This window comes from Culex quinquefasciatus, chromosome 1, assembly GCF_015732765.1.
Source record: "Culex quinquefasciatus strain JHB chromosome 1, VPISU_Cqui_1.0_pri_paternal, whole genome shotgun sequence".
NCBI classification, from domain to species: Eukaryota; Metazoa; Arthropoda; class Insecta; order Diptera; family Culicidae; genus Culex; species Culex quinquefasciatus.
Genome location: NC_051861.1, coordinates 93,173,737 through 93,200,581, shown reverse-complemented (window position 1 = coordinate 93,200,581; position 26,845 = coordinate 93,173,737). Strand labels below are relative to the sequence as shown.

Genomic DNA, 26,845 nt, shown 5'->3' with positions numbered 1-26,845 from the left:
CTCTCAGAAAACCACAATCAGAGATCGCGAGAGGGCGATATGAGTTAGCAAGCATGATAATTGTGTTCGCTGAAATCTGAGAGTTTCATATTCTCCCAAATCCTGGAATCTGATGTTTTGAGAACATTGTCAGAAATATAATAGATGAACAATAATCGCCACAGTTGGCTACAGGCAGGTCTGGTGACGTTTTTCAACCATAGAAGTACTTTTTACATATTTTTACAAAGAATTGGAAACCCATTTTCACCAAAACTACTTTGAGATGTGTCTCGTCCTCCAAATAGGTGGTTTGATACTTATTTCGCTGCTTCCCTTGCTCCCCATTATTTGGCTCATTTTCTGGGGTGTTTGCCGTCCTCTGCGTAACGTGTACCGACCTTTTTAATAAACGCCCCTCGACAAATGAGAGCTGACGGCGGTACTTTTGCGTTTGGTTTTTTATTCGGGGTAGGGTGGATCCCAACTGGGATTCAGATGTGGAGGGGTTCTTGTTAATATAATGCAAAAATGTATTTTTAATGAGGATGCTTAAACAGTATTAAGTTGGTTTATGCTACCGACAACAATTTTGACGATATAGAAATTTTCAATTCAAAGATCTGTCAATTTTATATATATAGCAAAAAAAAAAACTAAAGGTTTGCAGTTAAAGTTTGAAATTCAGTTTAAATCTAAAGTTAAAATAAAAAGATCATGCAAAGCTATTGTTAAAATACTAATTGGCCAAACAATGACTAGCGGAACCATGACTCAAGTTAAATAAATAATAAACTCATTAAGCTGTCCATAGTGTCCATCCATCAACGATAACGGAACGGCACATGCAACTATCCATTGCTATTCCGAGCAAAACTTTCTTCGTAGTTGCTGTTGTTAGTGAAAAAAGCTACATGGAAACCTCTCAATAACTAATGACCTTTCAAACAGTTGTCTGTCTCTTTAGTATGGTTGCACTACGTCGGCCGAATGTTGATGCTCTTTCTATGGATATCTGCGTTACTCTGAACTATGTCTAACCCCAATTTGAAGAAGACCCTGGAGAATGTTTGCCAAGCCATGTACAATTGAATAGAAACAATACCGTATATCTATCCCTTACCCTTCAAGCCGCAAACAAACCCTTTTCTGACGTTAATTGCAGCTGATTGACACATGTCATAACAAGCACATATCGCATGACGTCTGTGTGTGTGTTTGTGTTTGAGGATCCCACGGTTCCTCCTTCTTCCCCTTTTCCCGATGGGCTCCCGATAAGCCCATCAACACACAACGATATCGCGAAACACGACTAAGCTAAATGTGATGGAAGAAGAAGCAGTAACGCAGGGACGACTTTCCTGGTAACAGAGACATAAATGCTACGCTAGAGATATATAGGTTAGGTTATGTCGTGTGTGTGCCATTCTGGCGACAATCGTACAAAACCAGAAATAGAAAAGCCAAAAAACGTGACAATGGCATTCCATCGCCACTTTGCTTTCTTTTATGGTGGCAAATGGTCAATGGGTCTAGCTTTTCGGGTGTTTTTTTTTTGCTCGGTTACAAGGTTAAGAACCAATAAAAAGGAAGTGCAATTTTTGGTAGCTTGTAAGTCAGAATTTACACAACAAACTTACACTCTGAAACACATACCCATCTAAATTCAAAAACAAAGTAAAAATGTCAATCAAGAAAAAAAGCTCACAATTTTGGTCTCAAACCGACTTTTCAGTATCGAGAACACGGGAGAACGGACATGACACGGGGTTTCAAGAAGTGAAGCAGGTTTTCTTTTACTTCTTCTTGGCGAAAACCTGCGCAAGCGAGATAAAAAAATCAAATTATTCGCTCTACAGCATTGCCTTGGCGTTTTGCGATTTCGATTGCGAGATTCCTACTCGAAACTAATTGTCCGAAGGCTTGATTGTTGAGGCAATTGCAAACCTCTTTTTACACCTCCATCCACCCCGGGATTCGAACTGACGGCCTTTGGATTGTTAGTCCAACTGCCTACCAGCGACTCCACCGAGGCAGGACCCAGGGAGACGACTCCTACACCTGGACTGAGCTAACGACCTAACCTTTTTAGGTTAGACCGGGACCAACATTTACTTCCCGTCCGACGGAAGGCGTGATCAGACAAATCTCGTCTCGAAAATGCCACCGGGACCGTCTGGGATCGAACCCAGGCCGACTGGGTGAGAGGCAATCACGCTCAAGCGAGATCGCTTATGTCAAAATCTTCGCGCCACGTGGTCTCAAACTCATGGGCACTTTTTGAAATGGTCGTATGATTTTTTATTAAAAATACCATTTCTATCAATTTTTCGGCAATTTTAGTAACCATGATAAATTACATAGAATCATAAAGACAAGATTAATGCCAAAAAACTGTTTCTAGTACAATACTAATGCTAAATTTTTTAATTAATTATTTCATAAGACATTTTGAGAAATCATGCGTGATCGCGCAATGCTACTTCAACCACTTGAGTGTAGATGGCGCAAGTGATAGTTTGCTTCAGAAATTTGTGTCTTTGTTTGTTCCTGGTGTCATGTCTGTTCGTCCGTGTCGAGAATCTAGGGTAAGTGAATTTTTACGATTTCGCAGACAGCGGAGAAAAGCTTGAAGTTTTTTTTCAAGTTTCCGCGAAATCCCGTGCAATCTTCTTATTTATTTGACCAAATGCTTGAAAATAAAAACATTCAACAAATTTTTCATCCCCAAAGCCTTTTTATCACTAGCGTGCACCGGGTGGGGCAACTGCCCCACCATCCTCAGAAATTTGTTCTAAATTTGGTCAGGGGGTGTCCACAAATGACGTATTTTTCAAAACGTTCATATTAATGCCCCACCTTCCTCAAAGAGCTGGGCCATGTAAACTATATTTGTTTTCAATTGAAAAGTGTGAAATTAACTATTTGAAGAATTGAAAGGAAAATATACATTAACACAAAATTGTTATAAGTTTGACTAAGAAATAAACGCTATAAACACTAACGTGCACAGGGCCAGGCAACATGGGGCAACTGCCCCACCATCTACAGAAATTTGTTCTAATTTTCGTTAGTGGGTGTCCATAAATGACGTAATTTTCAAAACGTCCATATTATCGCCCCACCTTCCTCAATGAGCTGGGCACGCTAGTGGCTATAAATAACAAAATCAAGTAAATAAAAACTATTCAATATTTTCAGCGTTTAAATATTTTTTGTTTCTTTATTTTTATTGAAACTTTTGTAGGGAGAGACGAAAATTTTATAATATTTTCATTGGGCTTTCAATATGTCGAAGAAAATTCAATATTTTTTAATCTTTTTGACCAGACAAGACTGTTCAGACATGCATCGGCTCTAACTTCTCTTCTAGAAGAACTTCTTTGGCATTTCACTTAGAAGATTCCCAGCATGTTGTGCCAGTGATTAGAATACGCTAATTACGCTTGTCTTTTAGGCTCCCGAAGACCCTGAGAGATTATTTTGAAACCCAACTGAGATGTAGGTTAAGAGCTCTTAATTGCACTCAAAGAGCTTTTAAGAAGTTCTTCTTGAGAGCTTAAGAGAACATTTACATGAAAATATAGCTAAAATCGGGGTTTTCAATGAACCAATGTTTTCTACACATTATTCAAGCCAAAAACAAGAGATTTTTACCTAGCAACAAGCATAACATTGCTTAAAACGAAAATGCCATCTAGAACAAGCTGAGTGCCGTTAAAAAGAGCTCATAGTGCCGATGCATGTCTGACTGTTAAATCAGCTTTGTTTTTTTATTTAAATAAACATATCAAATCAATTCAAATAATGAGCATGTCCTAAAAATGCCCTGGCTCAACGCCCATTTATTTTTTTTAAATTTTGAGAATATGTATATTCAAGTTACTGTTTTATTACCATAAAACAATATCAAATATGTAAAAATGTCTATTTTAAGTGATCGAGCTACGTAGCTCAGTGGTAACGCTTCCGCCTCGTAAGCGGTAGATCGGGGTTCAAATCCAGGCTCGGACCAACACAACTGGTGATCTTTTCCCTTCTGGATTCGATTGCTTAGTAAAGGGAAGGTCACAAACTGGACCTTATCACGTCACCTTAGGCAGACAACCAATGGAATGTTAACATTAACCTTAACATGTTAACATTAAATTGATTAATAAACTGTCACTGAATCCGCTTTGTAAATGCCGGCCCCGATACTCTTCATGGGGGTTCCCCTCAGGTACAGGGAAAGATTTACTTACTATTTAAAGTAAATTCAACATATTTCACTCTAAATGTTTGCTTTAGTTTTATCGGTATAGTAATGTTAGGGACCAAAGGGACCATCCATAAACTACGTGGGCATTTTTTTAAATCTCAGACCCCCTTCTCTCTCGTGAACAATTTCCAAATAAAAAAATCTTTTGGTATGGAGCGTGGACAAAATACACTTCCATGATATTTTTATTTTATTTTTAAGATTAGAAGTTATGGTGATTTTTTTTTCGCTCAAAATATTTTGGGACCATCCATAAACCACGTGGACACTTTAGGGGGGGGCCCCCGGTATGGCGATTGTCCACGATCCATACAAAAAAGTTTTTTTTTGTATGGACAATTGTCCACGAGGGGGGGGGGAAACAGATTACCAAAAAAGTGTCCACGTGGTTTATGGATAGTCCCTTTAGGAATATCCTATGATGTTACAAAAGGGCTCACGAAAAATGCAGGATGGTATGTCTGTTCTGAAAAAAAAACAAACATTGTAAAATTGTCTGGAGAATCGATTCTCGCTTTAGGTTTTTGAAAATTTTGATGTCCGGTCCGAAGGTTGGGGGGAGGGGACAAAACCAGTTTTACGTTACGTAATAAAATAATGCTCTCTTTTTTTAAAAAATGTCTTTGTTGATAAACATTATTCTGTTTTGAATGTTTGAGAATTTAATAATATTTTTTGGTGAAAATTGAATAATTCATACAAAAACAACAATGTTTGGAAATTCAGTTGAGCAATTCTCTACCAAAACCAGAAATGGATTTTATTTGTATTTTTTTATTTGGCTCATGGCTCAAACTTTGTGGGGGCCTTCTCTATGACCAAAAAAGCTATTTTGTGTAATTGATTCACCTTTACAAGTCTCCATACAATTTTGGCAGCTGTCCATACAAATATGGTACGTAAATTTTCGAATATCTATAACTTTTGAATGAATTTTCTGATCAATTTGGTGTCTTCGGCAAAGTTTTAGGTATTGTTGAGGACTATTGAGAAAAAATAGGTACACGGAAAAAAATTGCAGATTTAAAAAAAAAAATTAACAAAAACTCAATTTCCCAAAATACGTATTTTTTAATTTTCGAGATTTTGTGATATGTTTTAGGGGACAAAAACTCGCAACTTTTGAGCCATAGAGAAACATGGTCAAAAAATCTGCTGCCGAGTTATGAATTTTTGAAAAAATAGTGATTTTTGGAAAAAATCGAAATTTCATGCAATGTTTTGATATTTTGACAGTTCTCTTGCATATTTACAACTTGCTAGTGCACAATTGACAATGGGAGCGCGTGGTCATAAAATAATTATTCGGAGTGGAAAGTGATTTTTTATGCTGTGCCTTTTGTTTCGCATTTTCATTGTAAGTTGTGTGTGTCGATTGCGGGCGGTGAGGAAACGCGGTTGCTGGACAGGATCGATCATGTTTCTTGCTTTTTTCTTGCTAGCAATGATAATATCAATCCTTCCTTGTGGGTGGCGAGGCCACGTGCTTGCCTTACAGAATTATTCGTGTCCTGAGCGAAATTTTTGTTGAGTAATTTGTGTTTTTTTGTGCTTTTGTAATCTTAATTTATTGATTTGTGATTTTAAAAGCCCTCCCTATGTCATCGTTGATCGGAAGGCACGGCGTCGTGTAAATTGTTGATATATTTTCGAATAAGGTATTAAATTTTCACGGTGAAAAAAACAATTCTATATCATCGTTGATCGAAAGACACGCTGACATTTTGGATCATGCTCATGCCCATGCTCTCCTGCGTATTAAAAAAAATGCTTTAGAGTGTCAGTCTTCACCTCCTGTACACTGGCTCTCCATAGTTACAACAATCGGGGTTTCTTTCTTTCTGGGTCGCTTTTTGGCCGGTTCCGGATGAGGAGGGCGAGGACACATTTATCTTTTCGGACGCCGCCGTTCGGTCGGTGGCACTTTTGGCTGATAAATTGGAATATTTATAGTTATTATAGCTTAGCGCAAGAATTTCGGGGAGGGTTTTATGGCCCTACCACGGGACCAAGGAGACGCAGGGTTGATTGATTGATTGGGTAGGGTCTCCCCTGACGACGGTGGTCACCCTCAGGAAGAAGCGAAAATGGGTTTCTTTTCTTGCCAGCATGTCTTAGGACTTTTCGATGTGAAAAACTAGACATAACCACATTAGGAGGGCCCATTATGGCAATATTCGGTTTGTTTGTCGCCAATCACAGAGTTTTACGTCCCTTGACGTCATGTTCGATTGGACGGTTTGTTTGTGTTTGCGTCTGGAGGCGAACTTCAAGAAAGGGTAATCTTTGGATGGGGTTCCATAAATATTTGTGGAGAAAGGACATTGGTTTGGACAGTTGACCGACGTGGTCAATGGAGACAACTTTTCTCATAAAAGATTGAAAAGGTTTGCATGATTTATTGGATTACCATCCCAAGTCTACTTGCATTATTAAAACATGAACTTTGTTTACAAAACACCCCTTCCAATCGCCATCAATTATTCTCTTTCGAAACCCACACCCAACACCTTTAAATTTTCCCACCTACGACGATGACCACGTGGCCGTCGGTCACGAAATCAAAGAGTTGATTACCATCAGACTTGTGTGTTACACCCCCGGTCGGAGCAGCAATAGCGTGGTTCACGTTTCTATGAAAAAGACAAAAGTTGTTATTTTGTCTTGCATCAACCGGAATTTCGTTCTTTTATGTCCCCAGAAGCATTCCTGAAAATTTGAGCCCATATGGTAAGGTCTAGGAGCTCCAGTTTTAATTTGAAATTTATATGGGATTTTGATTTATTTTCCATGGAAACTATCTTTTACATTGTATTAGGATTTTTATAAATCGATGAAATGACTTGATTCTTATAGTAGGAGATAGGTTTTGAACTGGGAACAACTTTGTAGAACATACCAACATGCTAGGAAGTGACCCTTTAAAGATACAGATAATTTTAGATGGTGGCTTTTGAAGGGGCCACCATCTAAAATTATCTGTATCTTTACACTTCCTAGCAGTTCAAAACCTATCTCCTACTATAAGAATCAAGTCATTTCATCGATTTATAAAAAATCCTAATACAATGTAAAAGATAGTTTCCCATGGAAAATAAATCAAAATCCCATATAAATTTCAAATTAAAACTGGAGCTCCTAGACCTTACCAAATGGGCTCAAATTTTCAGGAATGCTTTTGGGGACATAAAAGAACGAAATTCCGGTTGATGCAAGACAAAATAACAACTTTTATCTTTTTCATAGAAACGTGAACCACGCTAAGCAGCAATTGCCCAGGTGTCTCTGGACGTATAAATATTTGATTCGTTGGACAGTTTTGCCCTGTAATCAACGCGGTATCGTACAACCCTTCCACAACAACAACAACAATGAGTGGCAGTTGTAATACCTCTGGGAACAAAAAATAAACAAGTATTGCTCGCACGAGACCTGATAGATTGTTGTGAGTTGTGTTGTGATATGGCAGGGAATGCTGGGTTTTGATAGTCACTTTGAGAATGTTGAAATATCATCACGGTGCTATTTCATTTGGAAAATTCATCAATATTTTTTTTCAGGCCATGACAAATGTTAAAAAAAGTATGCAACCATCTGGTGCGCCCACAATTCCGAGAAGAAAGTTGTTATTGCTCGGTGACCCAAGTACGCGCGATGCTAATTGGAGACCATAATTATTGCGCGGCTGTGAAAATTAAGTTTTCCACATCGGGAAAGTAAACAGACGGGACGGGTGCCTTGCTCAACTATATGATACATCACGAATTCATCAAATATTAATCCAGTTGCTCGCCGTAATCTTCGTTTTTGCGCTAAATATAGCTCGCAACGAGCTGTTATGAATGGGATCTACGCGCAACGGAAATTTGTTCTGAAATTCTAGCAACACTGGCTCAACCCGCTTAGCTAAATATGCCAATATTCAACCCCTTTACGGTAATTGCTTAGCATCGACTTGCGAGGCGTTAAAAATTAAACCAAATGACTATAATTACCACCGTCGTCGTACGCCTATGCTATAGGGAGACGATAAACCACGGCATTATTTTCAAGTCGTTTGTGACTTTGACGACGACGCCGATGGATGAATATTTTATAAATTGTTTCGCCAACGGAGAGGCGTGTTTATGATTTGTTTAGACTGAGGCAAATGGTGTGCAAATTGTTTGGAGTTTGTGTTATGCGAGGGAGGACGATTAACTTTTTTTTTCATCAGTTGTCGGATTTTCTTGTCAAGAAACCTCTCTGTCAGAAAGCAATTAGTCGCACGCCCAGTTATTGAGTTCGAATAGTGTGGGTTGTGGGTGTTGGGTTGGTGGAGAGTGATTAGTTAATCATGAGTTCGTCTAAAGCTGCATATTTGTGCCGTGGGAAACAGCTTAGAAAGCTTCGACGAAACTTTTTAAGTGCATTTGACACTTTCTGATGGATAAACAGTTCTATGAGATTATTTGTGCTGTATTTGTCAATTGGAAATTTATTATTGGTTAGTTTTATGTTAGACTATGACAAACAAACAAAATCGCACTTTTTCGTGTTAGATAGTTTGCGAAACTCGCAAACTTGTTTGCGGTAAACACGTAAACAAAGCAAAATGTATGCAGCCTGACGTTTCAAAGGCAGGCAAACAAACAAAGCAGTCAAACTTCCATACTGTCAAAAAGGGCGAGTTTGTTTGTTTGTGTGTCATAGTCTTATACCTCCTTTACAAATTGATTTTGAAAGGATAGTATTTTCCCATTAGAGCAGTTCTCTCAGATTTCGGTCATTCGATTTTTTTGTTTTTTGTTTTATCCGACTGAAACTTTTTTGGTGCCATAGTATGCTCAAAGAAGCTATTTTGCATCATTAGTTTGTCCTTAAAAATTTTTCATACAAATTTGGCAGCTGGCCATACAAAAATGATGTATGAAAATTCAAAAATCTGTATCTTTTGAAGGAATTTTTTGATCGATTTGGTGTCTTCGGCAAAGTTGTAGGTATGGATATGGACTACACTGAAAAAATAATATACGGTAAAAAATTTTTTGGTGATTTTGCCTTCCTCACTGAGGTAAGGCTATAATCCTGCTCTAAAAATGAACTTTTTATAAAAGCTCGAATACACACCTTCATATATACATATCGACTCAGAAGCGAAAACTGAACAAATATCTGTGTGTGTGTGTGTGTGTGTATGTGTGTGTGTATGTGTGTGTGTGTGTGTGTATGTATGTATGTGTTCAAAAATCTTGCCAAGTTTTCTCAGCACTGGCTGAACCGATTTTGATCGAACCAGTTGCATCCGACTTGGTTTAGGGTCCCATACATCGCTATTGAATTGTTTGAAGTTTCAATAAGTAGTTCAAAAGTTATGTATAAAAATGTGTTTTCACATATATCCGGATCTCAATTATATGCATGTAAACGATGTCCGGATCCATCATCCAACCCATCGTTGGTTAGGTAATCAAGAGACCTTTCCAACAAGTCCACAACATAGAAGATCTGGTAACCCTGTCTCGAGTTATGACCACTTATGTGATATTTATGTACTTTTTCGAAGACGGATCTCACTTAAATGCATGTAAACGATGTCCGGATCCATCATCCGACCCATCGTTGGTTAAGTAATCAAGATACCTTTCCAACGAGTCCACAATATCGAAGATCTGGCAACCCTGTCTCGAGTTATGACCACTTAATGTGAAGACTTCCATCATTGCCATGATTTTTCGTTCAAAGATATAAATTTTGCGTCTCCATCAATATTTTGACAAAATTCCTTCTACAAGTTGTTAAGAATAGTGTCCTACACATGCTGATATTTTTTGGTAACGATTATCCTATTCCTTGCTAAGTTATGGAAACCGTCATTTATCAATGATTGCCAACTAGGATGTCAATGACTGTACCACCAAATTATATAAATTTTGAAGCACAATTGATTTAGATCAAAAATTCCTTCAGTGGCTTCAAGAAGACAACAACCGGCACATGCTGATTCAATTTGGTGCAGAAATTCCTTAAATTGAATTTAATACAGAAAGTTTAAGAGTGATGATCGATTTTCTTCCAAAATTATCAACGGCTTCACCTTAAGCGATATTTATGTACTTTTTTGAAGCCGGATCTCACTTAAATGCATGTAAACGATGTCCGGATCCATCATCCGACCCATCGTTGGTTAAGTAATCAAGAGACCTTTCCAACGAGTCCACAACATTGAAAATCTGGCAACCCTGTCTCGAGTTACGACCACTTAAGTGATATTGATGTACTTTTTTGAAGCCGGATCTCACTTAAATTCATGTAAACGGTGTCCGGATCCATCATCCGACCCATCGTTGATTAGGTTATCAAGAGACCTTTCCAACGAGTCCACATCATTGAAGATCTGGCAACCCTGTCTCGAGTTATGACCACTTAAGTGATATTTTTGTACTTTTTTGAAGCCGGATCTTACTTAAATGCATGTAAACGATGTCTGGATCCATCATCCGACCCATCATTGGTTAGGTAATCGAGAGACCTTTCCAAGGAGTCCACATAATTGAAAATCTGGCAATCCTGTCTCGAGTTATGACAACTTAAATTATATCTGTGTATTAATTTTTCTGGACATAAAAAAAATAGCTGAAATATGTGTCCAAACCAATATTACACATTGTTGGTATAAAGTGAGGAAGGCATCAACCACATAGGTGGATTAAGTTAGTTTTTTATTTAACTTTTTGTCACTAAAACATGATTTGCAGAAAAAACACTATTTTTATTTTTTTTATTTTTTGATATGTTTATGAATTTTTGAATCAATACTGATTTTTAAAAAAAATCGAAAAATTGGTAGCAAAATTTTAATTTTAACTTTATTTTTCAATGTAATATCAAATTTGCAATCAAAAAGTACTTTAGTGAAATTTTGATAAAAAGCACCGTTTTCAAGTTAACTCCATTTTTAGGTGACTTTTTTTTGAAAATAGTCGCAGTTTTTCATTTTTTTTAATTAGTGCACATGTTTGCTCACCTTTGAAAAACATATTTTTGAAAAGCTGAGAAAATTCTCTATATTTTGCATTTTTGAACTTTGTTGATACGACCCTTAGTTGCTGAGATATTGCCATGCACAGGTTTAAAAACAGGAAAATTGATGTTTTCTAAGTCCCACCCAAACAACACACCATTTTCTAATGTCGATATCTCAGCAACTAATGGTCCGATTTTCAATGTTAAAATATGAAACATTGGTGAAATTTTCCGATCTTTTCGAAAAAAATATTTTAAATTTTTTTAAACCAAGACAAACATTTTAAAAGGGCCAAACATTTAATATTACGTAATCCTTTTTCGTGGTGATTTGCAAATGTTCAGATCTAACTGTTCCCCTCAGTCTACAGTTTTTTACTTTTTTATTCTAAACTGTTTCCACTTTAAAATTACAAGGCATCGTTTGTTTTGCTGATATCCAGTAGGTAAAATAGATTTTTAACAAATTCTAGCGAGTTGAAATAATAAAATTGCTGAGAAAAGAAATCAGAATTTGCGCAATTTTAAACAAAATTCTAACCCAAATCACTAGTCCTAACTCGACTCGATTTTTTTAATGTTGATGTCAGTAAACGCTTAATTTTCGTCAAGGTATGGTAGATTTGAACTTCCTGAACACTCGGATGGCTCAAGATGGTTGAACATGTTTTTTCGGTTGCTTTCAAGCTCCTTAACAACTCTCCAAAATTTGGGACCGGTTGGTTGCGTCTTCAATTTGTGCATTACATTTCAATTTTGTATGGGAATCAGCATGGAAAATACTTCTTTTTAAAATTTTGATTTTTATCATTTTTATTTTCAACTAAATTTTCCAAACCATTACAATTACATTAAAATTAAGAAAATTCTCTAAAACTTTCCCCAAGAAAGTTTTGTGCTATCTTACTCTTGTCAAAAGATAAAGCGTCCTCAAAACTGGTCTAAAACGTGTTTTTGCTCGGAAATTACGTTTTAGACCAGTTTTTAACACGCTGCATCTTTTGACAGGAGCAAAATAGCACAATACTTTCTTGGGGAAAGTTTTGAAGAATTTTCCTAATTTTAACGCAATTGTATTGGTTTGAAAAATTTAGTTGAAAATGAAAATGATAAAAATTAAAATTAAAAAAAGAAGGGTTTTCCATACAAATTCCCATACAAAATTGAAATGCAATGTGCAAAGTGTGGACGCAACCAATCGCTCCCAAACATTAGGGGGTTGTTTGGAGGCCCAAAAGGCATTATCAAAACTTTGTTCTAGTTTGATTTGATCATTTTTAAATTTTCCATATAACGACGAGCCAGTCTACTGAACACGCTCCAATCGACAAAATTGAATTAATTGAAAATTTAGGCGAAATTTAAAATAAATGCGCACCCACGTTTATCTATGAGGGTAGCAAATTTAAGGGGTGCGCATGGTTGCTTATAAGAGGGTGCGGATGGTTGGAGAACATGATTCCAAAGCATTTATACCCGATTTTACAATTTTATTTATTGGCAGGGAATTCACTAAAATGCAATTCTGTCGATTGGAGTGTGTTCATGTAGTCCAAATCTATCACACCTTGACAAAACTGAAGCATTTACTGACATCAACTTCAAACATATTGAGTTGTGTAAGCCGGTAACTTCAAAATCTTAAAAATAATCCGATTTTGAACAACAATGTTGTCAACTTTGAAAAAATATAGCGAAATCGTATTTTTTTTGACATCGAGTTATCGGATATCGGATTACAGGATTTCTATACATGTTTCTCTGATGTTTGAATTGTCAATTAAACGTATTTCAAATTATGGTTTTTTAATTTCGAATACATAATTGCAATTTCTATAATTTCGTAAATCTACCTCCCAAACACAACCCTCTCCAGCGTCCCAAACGGCACCTCCCACGCGGCACTCCAAACCAGCGCCACACTCGTGGTCAACCCGATCGCTCCCCACATCCGGTAGAACAGCTCCATCACACTGAAGTGGGCATCCGTTTTGGCACTGGCTACGGTCGCCATAATCAGCAGCGCCGGATGCAGCAGGTACATCGTGAACGACAGTCTCGCCAACGGTTGCCACAGTCCGGAGCTGAGCAGCTGGTTGATGACTCCACCGGCGCCGTTGACACAGGCCAGGATGATCCAGAGGACGCAGATTCCGAAGATGGGTCGGGAGAGGCATTCGTAGAAGGCGTCCGCGATCGGGGGGAAGTCCTGGTGGTTGGTTCGGGTGATTTCGAAGGTCGAGTAGATGGTTAGGGCTAGGAGGGCGAAGCAGGTGGACCAACCGAGGGCGTAGTAGCGTTTGGGTAGTTGGACGCCTGAATCTTTGGTTCGGTGCAGGATGTAGCCGAGGATGGTTCCGAGCAGCCAGACTGCCATGCGGGTGTGCGTTGGGTAATAGGTCATTATGTAGCGGAGTCCGTCGGTGGTGAAGTTGATGTGGAAGTCGTTGACGAGGAATGAGGTAAAGACGCAAAGGGTTGACGCTAGGGCTAGGGCACCGGTGGCTAGCAGGACTCGCTTTCCCCAGCGCCACAGCGGGTAGATCAGGGCGGGGGCGAGGATGTAGAGCTGCATATCTACGGACAGGTACCAAGTCCAGGGGAGGCACTGGAGGGGGAGAGAGATTTGAGGAGCTATTGATGGAATGCTTGGTTGTACTTACTATAGTCCTGGGGTTGACGTAATTTTGAACGTGCAGCAGGGCTGACCACCAATACTTGCTGCAGCTGATTTCATATTGACCAACTATCGGAGCCCACAGGGGACCTTCTCCCAGATATTTGGCGAAGGATACTGCCATAAGAATCATTGGCGCTAGGGGAGCGGTTAGCCGGATATACCTCCGTAGATACAACTTCAACGGGTTAATTTTCCCATTTTGGTCCAACTCTTTGAGCAAGTTCATCGAAACTAGCATTCCACTCAGTGCTAGGAACGTGTCAACCGCCAGTCCTCCACTGTTGAACAATACCGTTCCCATGAAACTTTTCATGTAGCTTTCTCGTGAAATGGGATTCACGTAGAACACCGCGAGTCCGGCTTCGTGTACGTGCAGCACGATGATCCAGATCATCGACAGGGCTCGTATTCCGTTGGCACACTCGATCAGCTGGTTCTGCTTCGTCGGATGAACGATGTGCAGGATGTTGCGGATGTTTCTGATCAGCGAAAACGCTGCGTACTGTACTTTGATCTCCAGGTGTCGAGCGGTTTGAACAGCTTCGTAAGCCGTACTACCAGCAATGATTCCAGCAAAGATGGAGAATATCACTCTGCAATACAGATTATATCAAATCTTAGTACAAAGTCCTCTCAAATAGCTCGTTACTTACACTGCACTAACAACCGCTCCGTTGAACTCCACGCTCCGATCCTTATAACAAGTGACCCGATCCTCCGTCGGCACTACAAAGAGTCCCTTCCCGGCCATGTACTCCACGTACAGACTCTCCACAACGTGTTGCGTACAGAACTGGGGCACGCACAGTCCGGAGTAGAATACCGGCAGTTCGTTCGGAAATACTGCCGCAAAGTAGCAGTGCTGTCCTCGGACATCGTTCCACCTAAACCAACGGCACTGTTCGTAGTTCCCGAATGCATACCCGTTGCCGTAGTACAGTCCGGAGGGAATCTTGCCCCACGAGTCGTACCATTCTAGTGCGTGACGTTCTCGGCGCGTGTAAGCTTCCGATAGCTGGCGCAAGGTGGTCACGCAGGGGAGGTCGGAGGGATTTGCAACGCGGTCCGCGTCGTACGCGATCAAAAAGTCCAGAAAATGGCGGTTCAACGTGGATATCTCATCTATGCTGAACTCGTTGTCGGGATCCTTGCTTGTGGAGTTTAGGGCATTGCAAGCCGATGCAGTAAGTAAGAGAAGAGCAGTTCTTAAAAGTAACATTTCGATTTTCGATTTTAATTGTAGAGTGATGTTTAGCAATGCACTGCCGCAAATCGACTAACTTGGTCTTATTTATGCTTATGATAGCAAGCTTGGTATTGCGAATTCAATGGTAGACCTTGATAACTTATCTGTGGGTTATTACTTGAATTGTTCAGTGAGGTGGGTCATTTTTGCCTGGTACTGTAACATCAGTGGAAGTAGATTGTGCTATCTGCTGAATTTGGCTATCTTAAAACCCCCGACCAGGGGGTTTTGATTGCGTATGATTGTTTTAAATCTGTAACAAGATTGCGCTATTTTATTAAGTATCTTCATCACGGGTGACATTGGGTCTGGGGTGAGATTGGGTCATACAATAATGCGGAAATTTGTATGACCCAATTTTACCCCTACATAACGAAAAAAAACGCTCCTAAACTCTTTAAAATAAGTGAGTGATCCCTTAATTTTCTTAGACCCAAATTTGTCTCTAAACTTCGATCTAAAAATACTCCAATTTTGAATCAAAATTAGGATAATACGTTTGGTTACACAGAAAAAAAATCAATTCCCGTAATCGTGAATTAAGTTCACGAATGTGAGATCCACGAAGGAATTTATTCATGAGTATGGTGCATTTGCACCATAAACGTGAATATATTCCTTCGTGGTTCTCATAATCGTGAACTGACTTCACGGTTTCGAGAATTGATTTTTTTTCTGTGTATATAACAGGTACACTAAAAAAATGAGTTCGCGTAAACGTGAACAGAGTTCATGCCACCAAGAACCAGGAAGAAAACTGTTCACTTTCATGGTGCAATGCACTCTGTTCACGTTTACGCGAACTCATTTTTTGAGTGTAATCAACCACTCAAATTTGACTAAAATGGAGTCGCAGAACTCGAATTTTATGTGAAATTTAAATGTCATACCCACATTGAAAATAATGAAAATTTGAGTAATTGCATTAAATACGGTATTTTGCAAAAAAATGAGAATTGACACAAAAAAAAACAACAGAGAATTGTAAATGTATACAGAATTTCTCATCTTTGATACACACAAAAAAATATTTCCGAATGTTACATCATTTATGATGTAACACTTTTGCACGTCTTTAAACATTTAAATTTAAATGCAATTTGATGTAAATTTGCAACAAATTAAACGAAAAAACATGATTTTATATGTGATTTAACCATTTACGTCGAATCTCAAGTTTACATCAACTGAGTTTACACGTGATTCATTTTTTTCCGTGTCGAGTAAATTCACATATTTTTTTCTGTGTACGCTTATAAAAAATTATGAAAATTTGTGTACAGATTTCCATTTAGTGAGCTCCCTCCGTGTACGCACGAGAGCATGCAGCTAGTGCTCAGTGCTCCATCGTTTTTTCGAGTTTTTTCGCCGTAATTGATTGTGGTTACCCGCGAGTTTGCTTCTCCAGCATGCCAAAGGCCGGCCGTGGCCGTGGCAGTTCGAGTGCGGCCTCGAAAACCCCGCGAAGTTCGTCTACCGGCCGTGTGCAAAAAGGTAAACAAACCAACGCCGTGTCGACCGCCATCGCGCAGGGGAGCGTGAGCGCAGAAGGAATCGACAAAAAGTTACTACACCCCGGATATGTTCCAAGATCACCAGTGCGAACCCGTTCCGGTACTTCCGGTGCCACGACTAGTGGCACATCAACATCCGCCAACATCCCCATCAGGAACGAGTTCCAGATGTTGAGCGACGACGAAGAAAATAACAACTCTGACGGTAGTAGCACTACCGACGCCGACGACGACGATGATGGTCGTGCACGGAAAAAAGTGCCGACGTCAAAAAAGAACAACTCTCCAGCGGAACGTAGACCACCTCCAATTTTTGTTTTGGACACGTTAGCGGACGATGTTGACGAGTTGCTGGAAGGCCTCGGATATTGTCTGAAAATCGGTAAGTCGGCAGTGCAAGTGATCACACTGACCAAAAGAATTTCGACCTGGTGTTTGAAGAATTGAAGCGTAGCAACTTCAACTTCTACACATTCAACCCCGAAAGCCCCCTGTTAAGGTCGTCTTGCAGGGTTATCAAGACCGTCCGATCTCCGACCTGAAGGGTCACCTTTCGGACGCCGGAATAAAACCGCGGGAGATTAAAGTGCTCTCGCGCAAGACAACGGTAACAGGTACACACACACTGTACCTGTTGTACTTCGACCGCGGCACCGTCAAGATCCAAGACCTGCGGCGGACTAAAACGTTGGACGGTTTTGGGTAAACTGGCGGTTTTACACCAAGAACCCGACGGACGTAGCGCAATGCCACCGTTGCCAGAAATTCGGCCACGGCTCGCGGAACTGCAACCTCCGGCCCCGCTGCGTGAAGTGCGGTGAGTCACACCTCTCGGAGGCGTGCGCACTGCCACGAAAGGCGGACTTGAGGGACAAGGCAGAACAAACCAAGCCGCGCGTAAAGTGCGCGAACTGTGACGGCAACCATACCGGCAATTACCGCGGATGCGTCGCGCGCAAGGCCTACCTCGAGGAGCTGGAAAAGAGGAAGAAGAAAGCGTCCCACCCTCCTCAGCGAAGTATGAGCGCAGCCGTTCCTGCAGCTGGACAGCGTACGGTTCCAGCGGAAAACTCAGCGTTCCCTCCTGGTTGGGGGCGTTCGTTCGCCAGCGTGGTCGCTGCCGGTAGCGGCAGTACGGCCCAGCAAGAAGTCACCGGGGAAGATCTCTTCACCCTGCCGGAGTTCTTTGCTCTCGCGGGGGAGATGATGACGCGGTTTTGGAGCTGCCGGAACAAGGCAGAACAATTCCTGGCCCTTGGGGAACTGATGATCAAACACATCTACAAAGGATAAATAACCTGTGATCTAGATATAAGCTTTCTCTTCCTCTATCCCCTTTCCTTTGCAATTTCTGTAAGTTTTTATAGTTTTTCTTACTCTTGCTAGTGCCTTAGTTAAAGAAATAATTGTTCCTAAATGGATTATGATGCAACACACAGCTGTAAGGAACTCCAAAACTCTGTTATGCACTTCAAAATAACTCATTGTATCTTGATTATTCACCAATAAAACCGAATTGAATTGAATTGAATTTCCATTTAGTACGGTATTTTGTGAAATTATGCATATTTTGTTTGATGAATTGTATCGTATCGTATCAAACTTATATCGAAAATTTTAAAAATTTGAGTACTATACTTTTTTTGCTTGTGAAAATTTGGGTTTTTTACCAAAGAAATGTTTTAAAGTGAAAATGCGTACAAAATTTCGCATCGTTGAAAACAATTATTTAAAACTTTTAAAAGTGTTGTATTTGTATGAAACACGCTATTTTATGAAAATTTTAGTATTTTGATCAAAGAACTCTAAAACAGAGAAAATGTATATACAAAGTCACATCGTTTAATAAACATATTGCAAACCATAAATGTTTGAGTATTTCAAAAAATACTGTAATTTGTGAATTTTTTTGAGGTCTCATAGGGGAGTGTGGGGTAATTTGGACACCCTAAGGAAATTGCTCTGCCACGGGCTGTATGGATATTTTAAAGGAATGTGAACGAAACCAGAGGATAACAGAGATCATATTCGATGGAAAAATTTCATTCATTTCGATAAATTTTGATGAAAAACTCATTTTTATCGCAAAAATTAAAAGGTGTCCAAATTACCCCCACATTTTTGTGTAGGGGTAATATGAACACCCCTATGGGGTAATTTGGACATGTCTTGTGGGGTAATTTGGACATGCCTTGTGGGGTAATTTGGACATGCCTTGTGGGGTAATTTGGACATGTCTTGTGGGGTAATTTGGACATGCCTTGTGGGGTAATTTGGACATGCCTTGTGGGGTAATATGGACACCTTTTGTGGGGTAATTTGGACACATGTGGATGAATAAGTTTAACATTTGATGTTTTGAGCATGATTTTTAACCTTCAACCTGGTTTTGTGATTGCTCTATGTTTTTAAGTTTTTTTTTTGCTCACAATATTTTATCAGAGTTTTGAATCATGATTTTGTGATAGAACTATAATTCAAAAGGAAGAAAACAAATAGTTCAGAGTAGTTACATAATTAAATCATTTATCAATTTTGATTGGAACATTGATTCTGGATTAGGCACAAGTTTAGCTTTTAGTGATTAAGGTATCGTTTAGATTTATCTAAATCAATCTTTATATAGAACTTATTAACCTGAAACCATTATTTTTTTTAGTTTTACATTCCGTAGCCCTTCAAATTTAAATATTATTGAAAACCAGCATAGAAATTAGAAATTTCAAAGAAATTAATTAAAAACATTAGAGTCTAGTTGAACGCCCAATGTGCATTAATCAGATTTTCATCCATTCAAATATTGAAATTTTTTTATCTAAATTAAAAAATAGGGGTTTTTTGAAAGATCTTATTGCTCACATTCCGATCTGACATTTTAAATCCTCTAAATTTATCTAAATCCATTTAAAAACTCAACCAAACATGAAAGATACTTTTTGTTTGCCTGACAGGTAGACTTTCAGGTATGTCCAAATTACCCCACAAGCTATGTCCAAATTACCCCCATAGCATGTTTTATCAAAATGGCAATTTTGATGATAAAAATGGATAAAATGCACAATATTTATACGTACATACCTCAGGCATCGTTCAAACAACCCTCTTAAACAAAAATTGTCCACTTTTTGCAATATAATTCCTGCAAAACCTTATTTCCCAACCCTCAAAAATTAGAACTTAAGGCAGTGCCAACCGGCCTTTGGAAACTTTTATATATTATACCAAAACTACATAACCTATTCCAAATTTTTTAGTTTGTCCATACTCCTAGGCCATTACTAGTACTAGCCTTATCACTTGAATTGCCGTTTTCGCTTTATATCCGAAGAAAAGGTGATTTTTAAAGGGTTGTCCAAATTACCCCCACTGTCCATATTACCCCAAACTCCCCTACTTTTCAACTTACTAAATTATTAAAAAAATATCATATTATTAGGTGAAACGTTTACTTTTCATCTTACCAAATTATTTAGAAAATGTAGTAAAATTTTTAAAAGTTTTACAGGATTTATTTTAAAAAAGTTAATTTTAGTATGATATTTTAAACGAGTTATCGCTGATTATCGCTGACAGAATAATCGTATTCTGTTAAAGTTATCGTTATCGGCCCCACGATATCCTTTATCGATAAGATCATCGTTGATAAGGTTATCAATTAACAACCTTGAACAACTGTGATACTTTTTTGCTTCTAAATGTATTTGCATGGTTGAGTTTTTTTAGTAATGGCTGGTACAAATTTTGTTGAAAGTTTTTGAGCCCAATTTTCAAAATAAAAACTTAGCAAAAATTTTCTCAAAAGTCATATAAATGATACTGTACCTAAATTCAAATATCGATGAATTTAAGAAAATATTTATTTACGTTACGTATTTTTTCGATCTGTTGTCCCAAAATTCAAGATTTGTAAAAGATTAAAAAGTCCTAATTTGATTAAAATTTTTATAAAAAGTAGCAATTTTTAGTAAAAGTATACAAATATCTCTAAAGTGACCTTAACTTGAGACAAGTATTTACTTTACCTATTCAATAACGGGTTGGACATGATTTCCACGCAGAAAAGTGCAAAGATGCATTACTTTTGAACTTTTAATAGAAATATCATGCAAATTTAAATTTTCTAGATTTTTTTTCGCTATGTCAACTATGCATCTGGCATCCCTGTCGAGGACACTATCCAACAGAATTAGCTTTATCGCGAAATTGTCTTCCTAAATCAACTGCAGATCTGTCCTGAACAAAGATTCCTTTTGTTTGTGCTTCTCTTCGGGTTTTTCACAACCCACGTGAAAACCATCTGCTGCACCATTTCCCTCCACCTGTCTCGCCCACCACAAAATTGAAACATTCTCTCAAAAAAACAGAACATTGCCTTTTTTGTCTGCACCACTCCATACTAACATCGTCCCACTTATGGATGCTGCTGAGTCTGTAGTCCACGTGCCGCACCCAGCAGTTTTTATGCCGATGCTGCTTTTGGCTTTGCGGACACATTTCAGTTCCTAGAAGGAAAGAAAAAAGCTTCATGAAAGTCCGCAGAATCAGAACTGGAATCTGCACGCACGTGTGCTTCATTTCGTCTTCCCGCCCCCGTGGATTCACTTTTGAGTCCGATTATGGTGCTTCGGGTTTAAATATAGAGATGCGCCGTCCTTGGAAGCTTCTTGAAAGCTTTTTAATTATGTTAAAAAAAATGGCGGGAGGGTGGGAAGTTTTTGATCCTGCATAATGAATTGCTTGTTACATTAACAATTGGATGATGATGTGGAAATCTTGGTTTTCAGTTGGTTAATCTCTTCAAAAGTCAGAATACGTTTTGCTGTAGGAAAAACGTGATTTTTCTTGTTTTTTTTTTTAATACGAATGGTCGAACAAACACAAAGTGCATATAGTCCTATGTAAATTCTTTTATAGCGTAATTGGGGTTAAATGGGCCCTAGATGATTTTTGCGATGTATGTGGTTATTTTTATTGGATTCCTGAGACATTTTCACATAAGTTAAGTGTATTTTGGATGGCCTCATAAAGCCTCCTTTCTAAATACAGATCGGTTTTAAAGAAAAAACTTTGAAAAATGGAGAATTGGGGCAAATGAATGAAACCATCACCAATCGATTCCCCGGATTTTTTAAGTAAGAGACACTTGTTTGCATACAAGGGAACCAGCCGCGATTTATTAAGTCCGATTTTAGGTTCGATATCGCCCACTGTGCAGCGTCTTGGCAATAATAATAATTTGTGAATTTAGTTGCCTACTCCGTCCGTCGACCCGAGTCACAAGAGAATATGTTCAGAGAGGAGAGAATCTACCGCTCTTTTAGCCTACAATACCTCATTTTGTATTCAATTAGAATTTGACATTGCTATCAAATGTATTTTTGATGTTGTGTAAACAACAAAATTTCAAAATATTGTTGATAACATTGATTTTAAGCAATTTGTTCAATGATCAAAGGAAAGCCGATCGCAGACTATTTTGAGTCAGCTTTGAGCGATTAAGCCCAATCGGTCTCTTTGAGGCATTCGCTGTACTACACAGAAAAAAAAGTTGAATTTTGGAATCTTGAAAATTTGGTAGGTTGAATATTACCTCTTTATTTGTGTAATATTACATAACAAATGTGTAAAAATGTGAACCTGATGAATATTCATCAAAAACTGATGAAAATTCATCATTTTCTGGGGTAAAATTTATCATTTATTTTGCCACAAAATCTGTCACCATTTCCTGATGAATATTACACCCAGAACTGGGCATCGGCATACGAGAGGATAAAGAGCACGATTCGGTAGTAAAATGGTACTGTGTGCGGACGGAGAGGATAAATCCCGAAATTACCGAGAGTACTTTACTCATGGTTCATTTTCCAAAAAAGTTCATCTATCAAAAAAAAGTACCGATACCGAGACTCGAACCCAAGGCCTTCGGCATATTGTACCGTGCCTTTGCCGTATGGGCCACCATGGTTCGGTGACTAAGTGGCGGTCGTTTTTCCATATAAGCCACTCATAGGATGAACTGTTCCAATGAACGAATGAACACGCGAGAGGACTATACTCTCGCAATATAGCACTTTCCTCACGTTTCTTTTCGTGAGGACTATCCCCTCGTTCTTTAACTTTGGGTGTACCATCATTTTTTTTCTGTGTATCCGATTGGTGTGGAAGTGACAAACGGTAGGAATGGATCAGAGGAGTTTTGCATCGCGTTCGATTTGTGCTCACCTGTGAAAGGGTCTGTTTTGAGCAATCAGGACCCTTGTTTCTATATGTTCTATATTTTTTTCAAAATTGAGTAAAAAGTTGTTAAAGTTGGACCATGGCCGTTCATGGCCACCCGTCGCGCAAACGAACGACGAAACAAAGAGAAACAGGAAAGTACCGTCATCTGGGGTGAATCGGGGCTATAGTCTGAATAAGGACAGCACGTTTTAGAGCACTTAAGAGCTTGCAATTCGGAAATCGATGCACTATTTTTGTTGTTGTTGCTTGTTCTATCCGAAACAAAATTAAAAACATACCAAAAATTAAGAGGTAACAAGGCTAAAACAGCTGTCCCAATTCGCCCCATGTGTCCCGTTTCACCCCAGATGACGGTATCTTTTTTGCAATTCCGCTATGAAACTGCACACAAAGAAAAAAACGTGTAATTTTCGGTCAAATAAGATGCACATAACTGGAGCATCTAATCAGACCTAAATTTGTGTTAAATAAGACGTAAAGTTACACGACCAACAATCATCCAAGTTCGTGTAAAGTTACATTAACATTAACATATCATTTGGTGGAGAATGATTCTAAAAGGAATCTTGTTGGATAAAAAGAAACGTTTGTTCATCTGAAGTTTATGATTTTATTGGAACACATTTCAATTCATCACACAATTTCACACAGTCCGTAATAGTCTTATTTTCTTCCTCGCATTGTCACTGAAATTTCATCTATTGCGTCGTTCGATTACAAATTTTCCGGAATGCCGTTTGGAGTGTTTTGGCCACACAACTGGAGATGTTGCCATGCTTGAAGGAACTCACTTCTTGGGAACTACGGTTTTGGTCCACTCCGGGAACATCCTCTTCAGTGGACAAAACTCGAACTGGAACATCGCCGATTTTTTCTTTGAGCTCGATGATTTCGGCAACCTGCGACAAACCACAATGAAACGGAAAACATCAAAATTATTAGTAGTCTATTTTGCCACCTCAAGAATGATTAAACTTACCTTTCTCATAGATTTGATTGCTTTGATTTGATTTGATTGATTGACAATAAAGAATAAAATTTAGATAATCTTGACGAAAAACGCTGATGCAACAATATTTTTTGCAGCGTTAAACATGACGAACGTTTTGACGTTTCGCCACTCAGACAAAAGTGTAACGGCTAAAGCTCGTGAAATTAGATTTCGTTTGATGTAAAATTACATCAAATTTGATGCTCCAGTTATGTGCATCAAATAAAGCGCGAAGTTGGGTTATAAGCAGGGTTGCGAATGAGCGAGCGCTCACGGAAGGCTAGCTCGCTCCAGCTGGAGCGTGAGTTTTTATCAGGTAGCTCGTGCTCGCTCACGCTCACCGGAGCGTTTTGCGCTCACGTGAGCTGGTGAGCCAAAGTAGGTAGGGGAAATATATCCATTTTAATCACACTAAGCCGTTCGACCAATTCTCATCACTTTTGCCGTTTTCCGGTATAAAATCAAAATTTTCAGATGTATCAACAATGATTAGTTGCTTGCTCACTTTTATTTGAGCTATTTATTACTTTAGAGCAGTCAAAAACACTTTATGAAAGCTGTAATTCATGATCAAAGTGCTGATAGGCCGATAATAGAAATAGGCTGAGAAAGGGTATAGTTCCCCTAGTTGTTTTTTCCTGTTGAAGCATTTGCCTGTTTGAAACGAAGTTTCTAGAACTATCTCAGCACAGGCAGCAAAAACAGACAAAAAAAAGAAAGTGGTCGAACAAACAAAAGAAGGCAATGAAATGGATTTGATCAGCGAACCGAAATTTACGTTCTAATTAAAAGCTAGACATTTTTCGAACAAGGAACAAAAACTAATTTCATAATGTAAACATTCATTCACGTGAAGAGATGGACTGTTTGTTCACAAATCAAATCCATATTGGACCATTGTTGTTATGTATAAAAATATTTACAATTTATGTATATTTTATTTATTTTTAAATAATTTTTTAAACAGTTACAATCATCCATGTTCAAAAAATCATATATAACTTGTAATTGAATGTTTTCAGAGGTTTGATTGCGAAATTGTTGAATAAAATCCACTTGTTGGAAGAAGAGCCAACCTTTTCGTGGTTATTTCAACCCTTAGGAATTTTGAGGCATATATTTAAAAATAGAACTGTTTCAAAAATGTTACCCTTTTTTCTAAAATGTTTGCCAAATAAAGACTAACCTTATAGAAATGATTAGCCGTTTCTAATCACTGAATCGCCGAAAGATTTAATAAACGGAATAACTTTTTTTAATGGTAGCTCATTCTGACCCGCAATCTGGAAATGTAGTCAAAACACTGATTAGGTACATAAAAACAGTTTAATGTTATATTTTAATCAACCAAGCATTTAACCTTGATTCGAACTTACCAAAGCATAACTCCTCTTGAATCAATTCATTGTTTTGTAAGTTTTTCAAATTATTCGCTCTACAGCATTGCCTTGGCGTTCTCGATTACGAGATTCCTACTCCTACTGTAAGGTTTACAGGCCCTTTTATTTAGGCGTCTATACCCCTCCGCCCCTCTCTGCTACAATAAGGCCTTTAAATTGTTAAATATTTTTACATTCGACTGTATGTCTAAAAAACTATTTGACCCTTGCGAATCCAACCTTTTATTTAAAAACATGATTGATGAAAATAAGCTATTCCAATTCATATATTATAAAATTTGTTCACAAAGTCATATTTCCATAGCCCTACTGCACCTTATGCAAAAAAATCCATCTAGAATTGAAAAAAAAAACTTTCTCAAAAACGTTAAATGATTAGCGACACGTCCAAAATGAGCGCTCCGTGAGCGAAATATGAGCGCGAGCGCGAGCGTGGAGCAAACGCGAGCTGAAAAAATCGGAGCAAACGTGAGCGCGGGCAAACGTGAGCTAGCTCGCGCAGCGCTCCTCCTCACGGATGAGCGAAAAGTGAGCGCATTTACTGCCAACATTGCCGAAGTAATCATGAAATTGTTGAGTTAGGATGACTACTGTCAACATCTACGCGCCCCCTGTCAGCGAGAGAAAAAGTGTATACCTTTGTTACACCTTCTTGGAGTATTTTTTTGTTTTTGTTATTTTGGCGCACTCATCGTCGCCGTCATTCGCGAACAAGCTTTACAACGGTAAACACGAAGAATAAAAATTTCCTTTTGCGTTCTTTCTGAAAAACCACGTTTATTTCGTTCTCCGATTGATTTTGTGTTTTTCCACGCGCTGTGCGAAGCGTTAATTCCCACAGAAATACAAAATAAACACGATTTTTCTTATATTTTGATGAGCCTTACGTAAAATCGTTATGAAGAAATATTTAGAAGACATTATTTAGTTAAATTGTACCCCGATTCCTCAAATATATTAAAGTTTACGATAGTTTCCACTTGACTTGGCAGTGTTGGCAAAAAGTATGATTTTTACCGAGTATTCCGAAATTTCTCTCTTGAACGCTCTGTAACTTTTGTTAGAAACTAGTTAGCACCGTACTGTCTTCGAGAGAGTTGTTCAGGACTTCGAGGGCTATACTTGTACGGTGTTAGTTTCATAAATTAATTAAACATGAATTTTTGAATTTCAAAAATGTGAAAATGCAAGTTTCCCCATAGTAATTTCTATACAAATTTCATTCGCTTTGCGCCAACCGTGGGCTTAACTAATCGCTCCCAAATTTTGGGAGGTTGTTTGGGACCCTAAAAGGGACCCAATAAATGTGTTGCTGAAGAAACCAATTTTCGATTCCACCCTAATGACAAATCTACAGGGTGTCAACCCATTTCTAACTTTTGTTTACAACGTTTGAGATCACTGATTTCTATCGGTTTGGATCGTTTTCGTCCAGTTTCCTCTATCTCCCTCTCTTCGATTTCATGGAACTTTGTACTAAGGTCCATCGATGTCCAGCTAATGAAAAGCTAAAATCCAATGGGTTG

The 26,845-nt window shown here is 38.5% G+C and overlaps 2 protein-coding genes across 2 annotated transcripts in view; one reads left to right on the top strand and one right to left on the bottom strand.

Moving 5' to 3' along the window:
- The window catches only part of LOC6042708 (progestin and adipoQ receptor family member 4), an 81,123-nt gene that overhangs the window by 26,442 nt on the left and 27,836 nt on the right, over positions 1 to 26,845 (top strand).
- Positions 12,994 to 15,187, bottom strand: LOC6042709 (nose resistant to fluoxetine protein 6). Its single transcript, XM_038259395.1, has 3 exons — positions 14,579 to 15,187; positions 13,909 to 14,518; positions 12,994 to 13,853 (listed from the first exon to the last, which is right to left on the bottom strand). The coding sequence occupies exons 1-3, from the start codon at positions 15,142 to 15,144 to the stop codon at positions 13,095 to 13,097; spliced, it is 1,935 nt and encodes a 644-aa protein (XP_038115323.1). The 5' UTR covers positions 15,145 to 15,187; the 3' UTR covers positions 12,994 to 13,094.

Bases quoted from the DNA above. Each gene is read 5' to 3' on its own strand.
- LOC6042709 (XM_038259395.1), bottom strand. From the start codon at position 15,144: ATGTTACTTTTAAGAACTGCTCTTCTCTTACTTACTGCATCGGCTTGC. The intron at 14,519-14,578 runs GTAAGTAACGAG...TCTGTATTGCAG, and splicing joins GGAGCGGTTGTTAGTGCAGT to AGTGATATTCTCCATCTTTG. The intron at 13,854-13,908 runs GTAAGTACAACC...CTCCCCCTCCAG, and splicing joins ACGTCAACCCCAGGACTATA to TGCCTCCCCTGGACTTGGTA.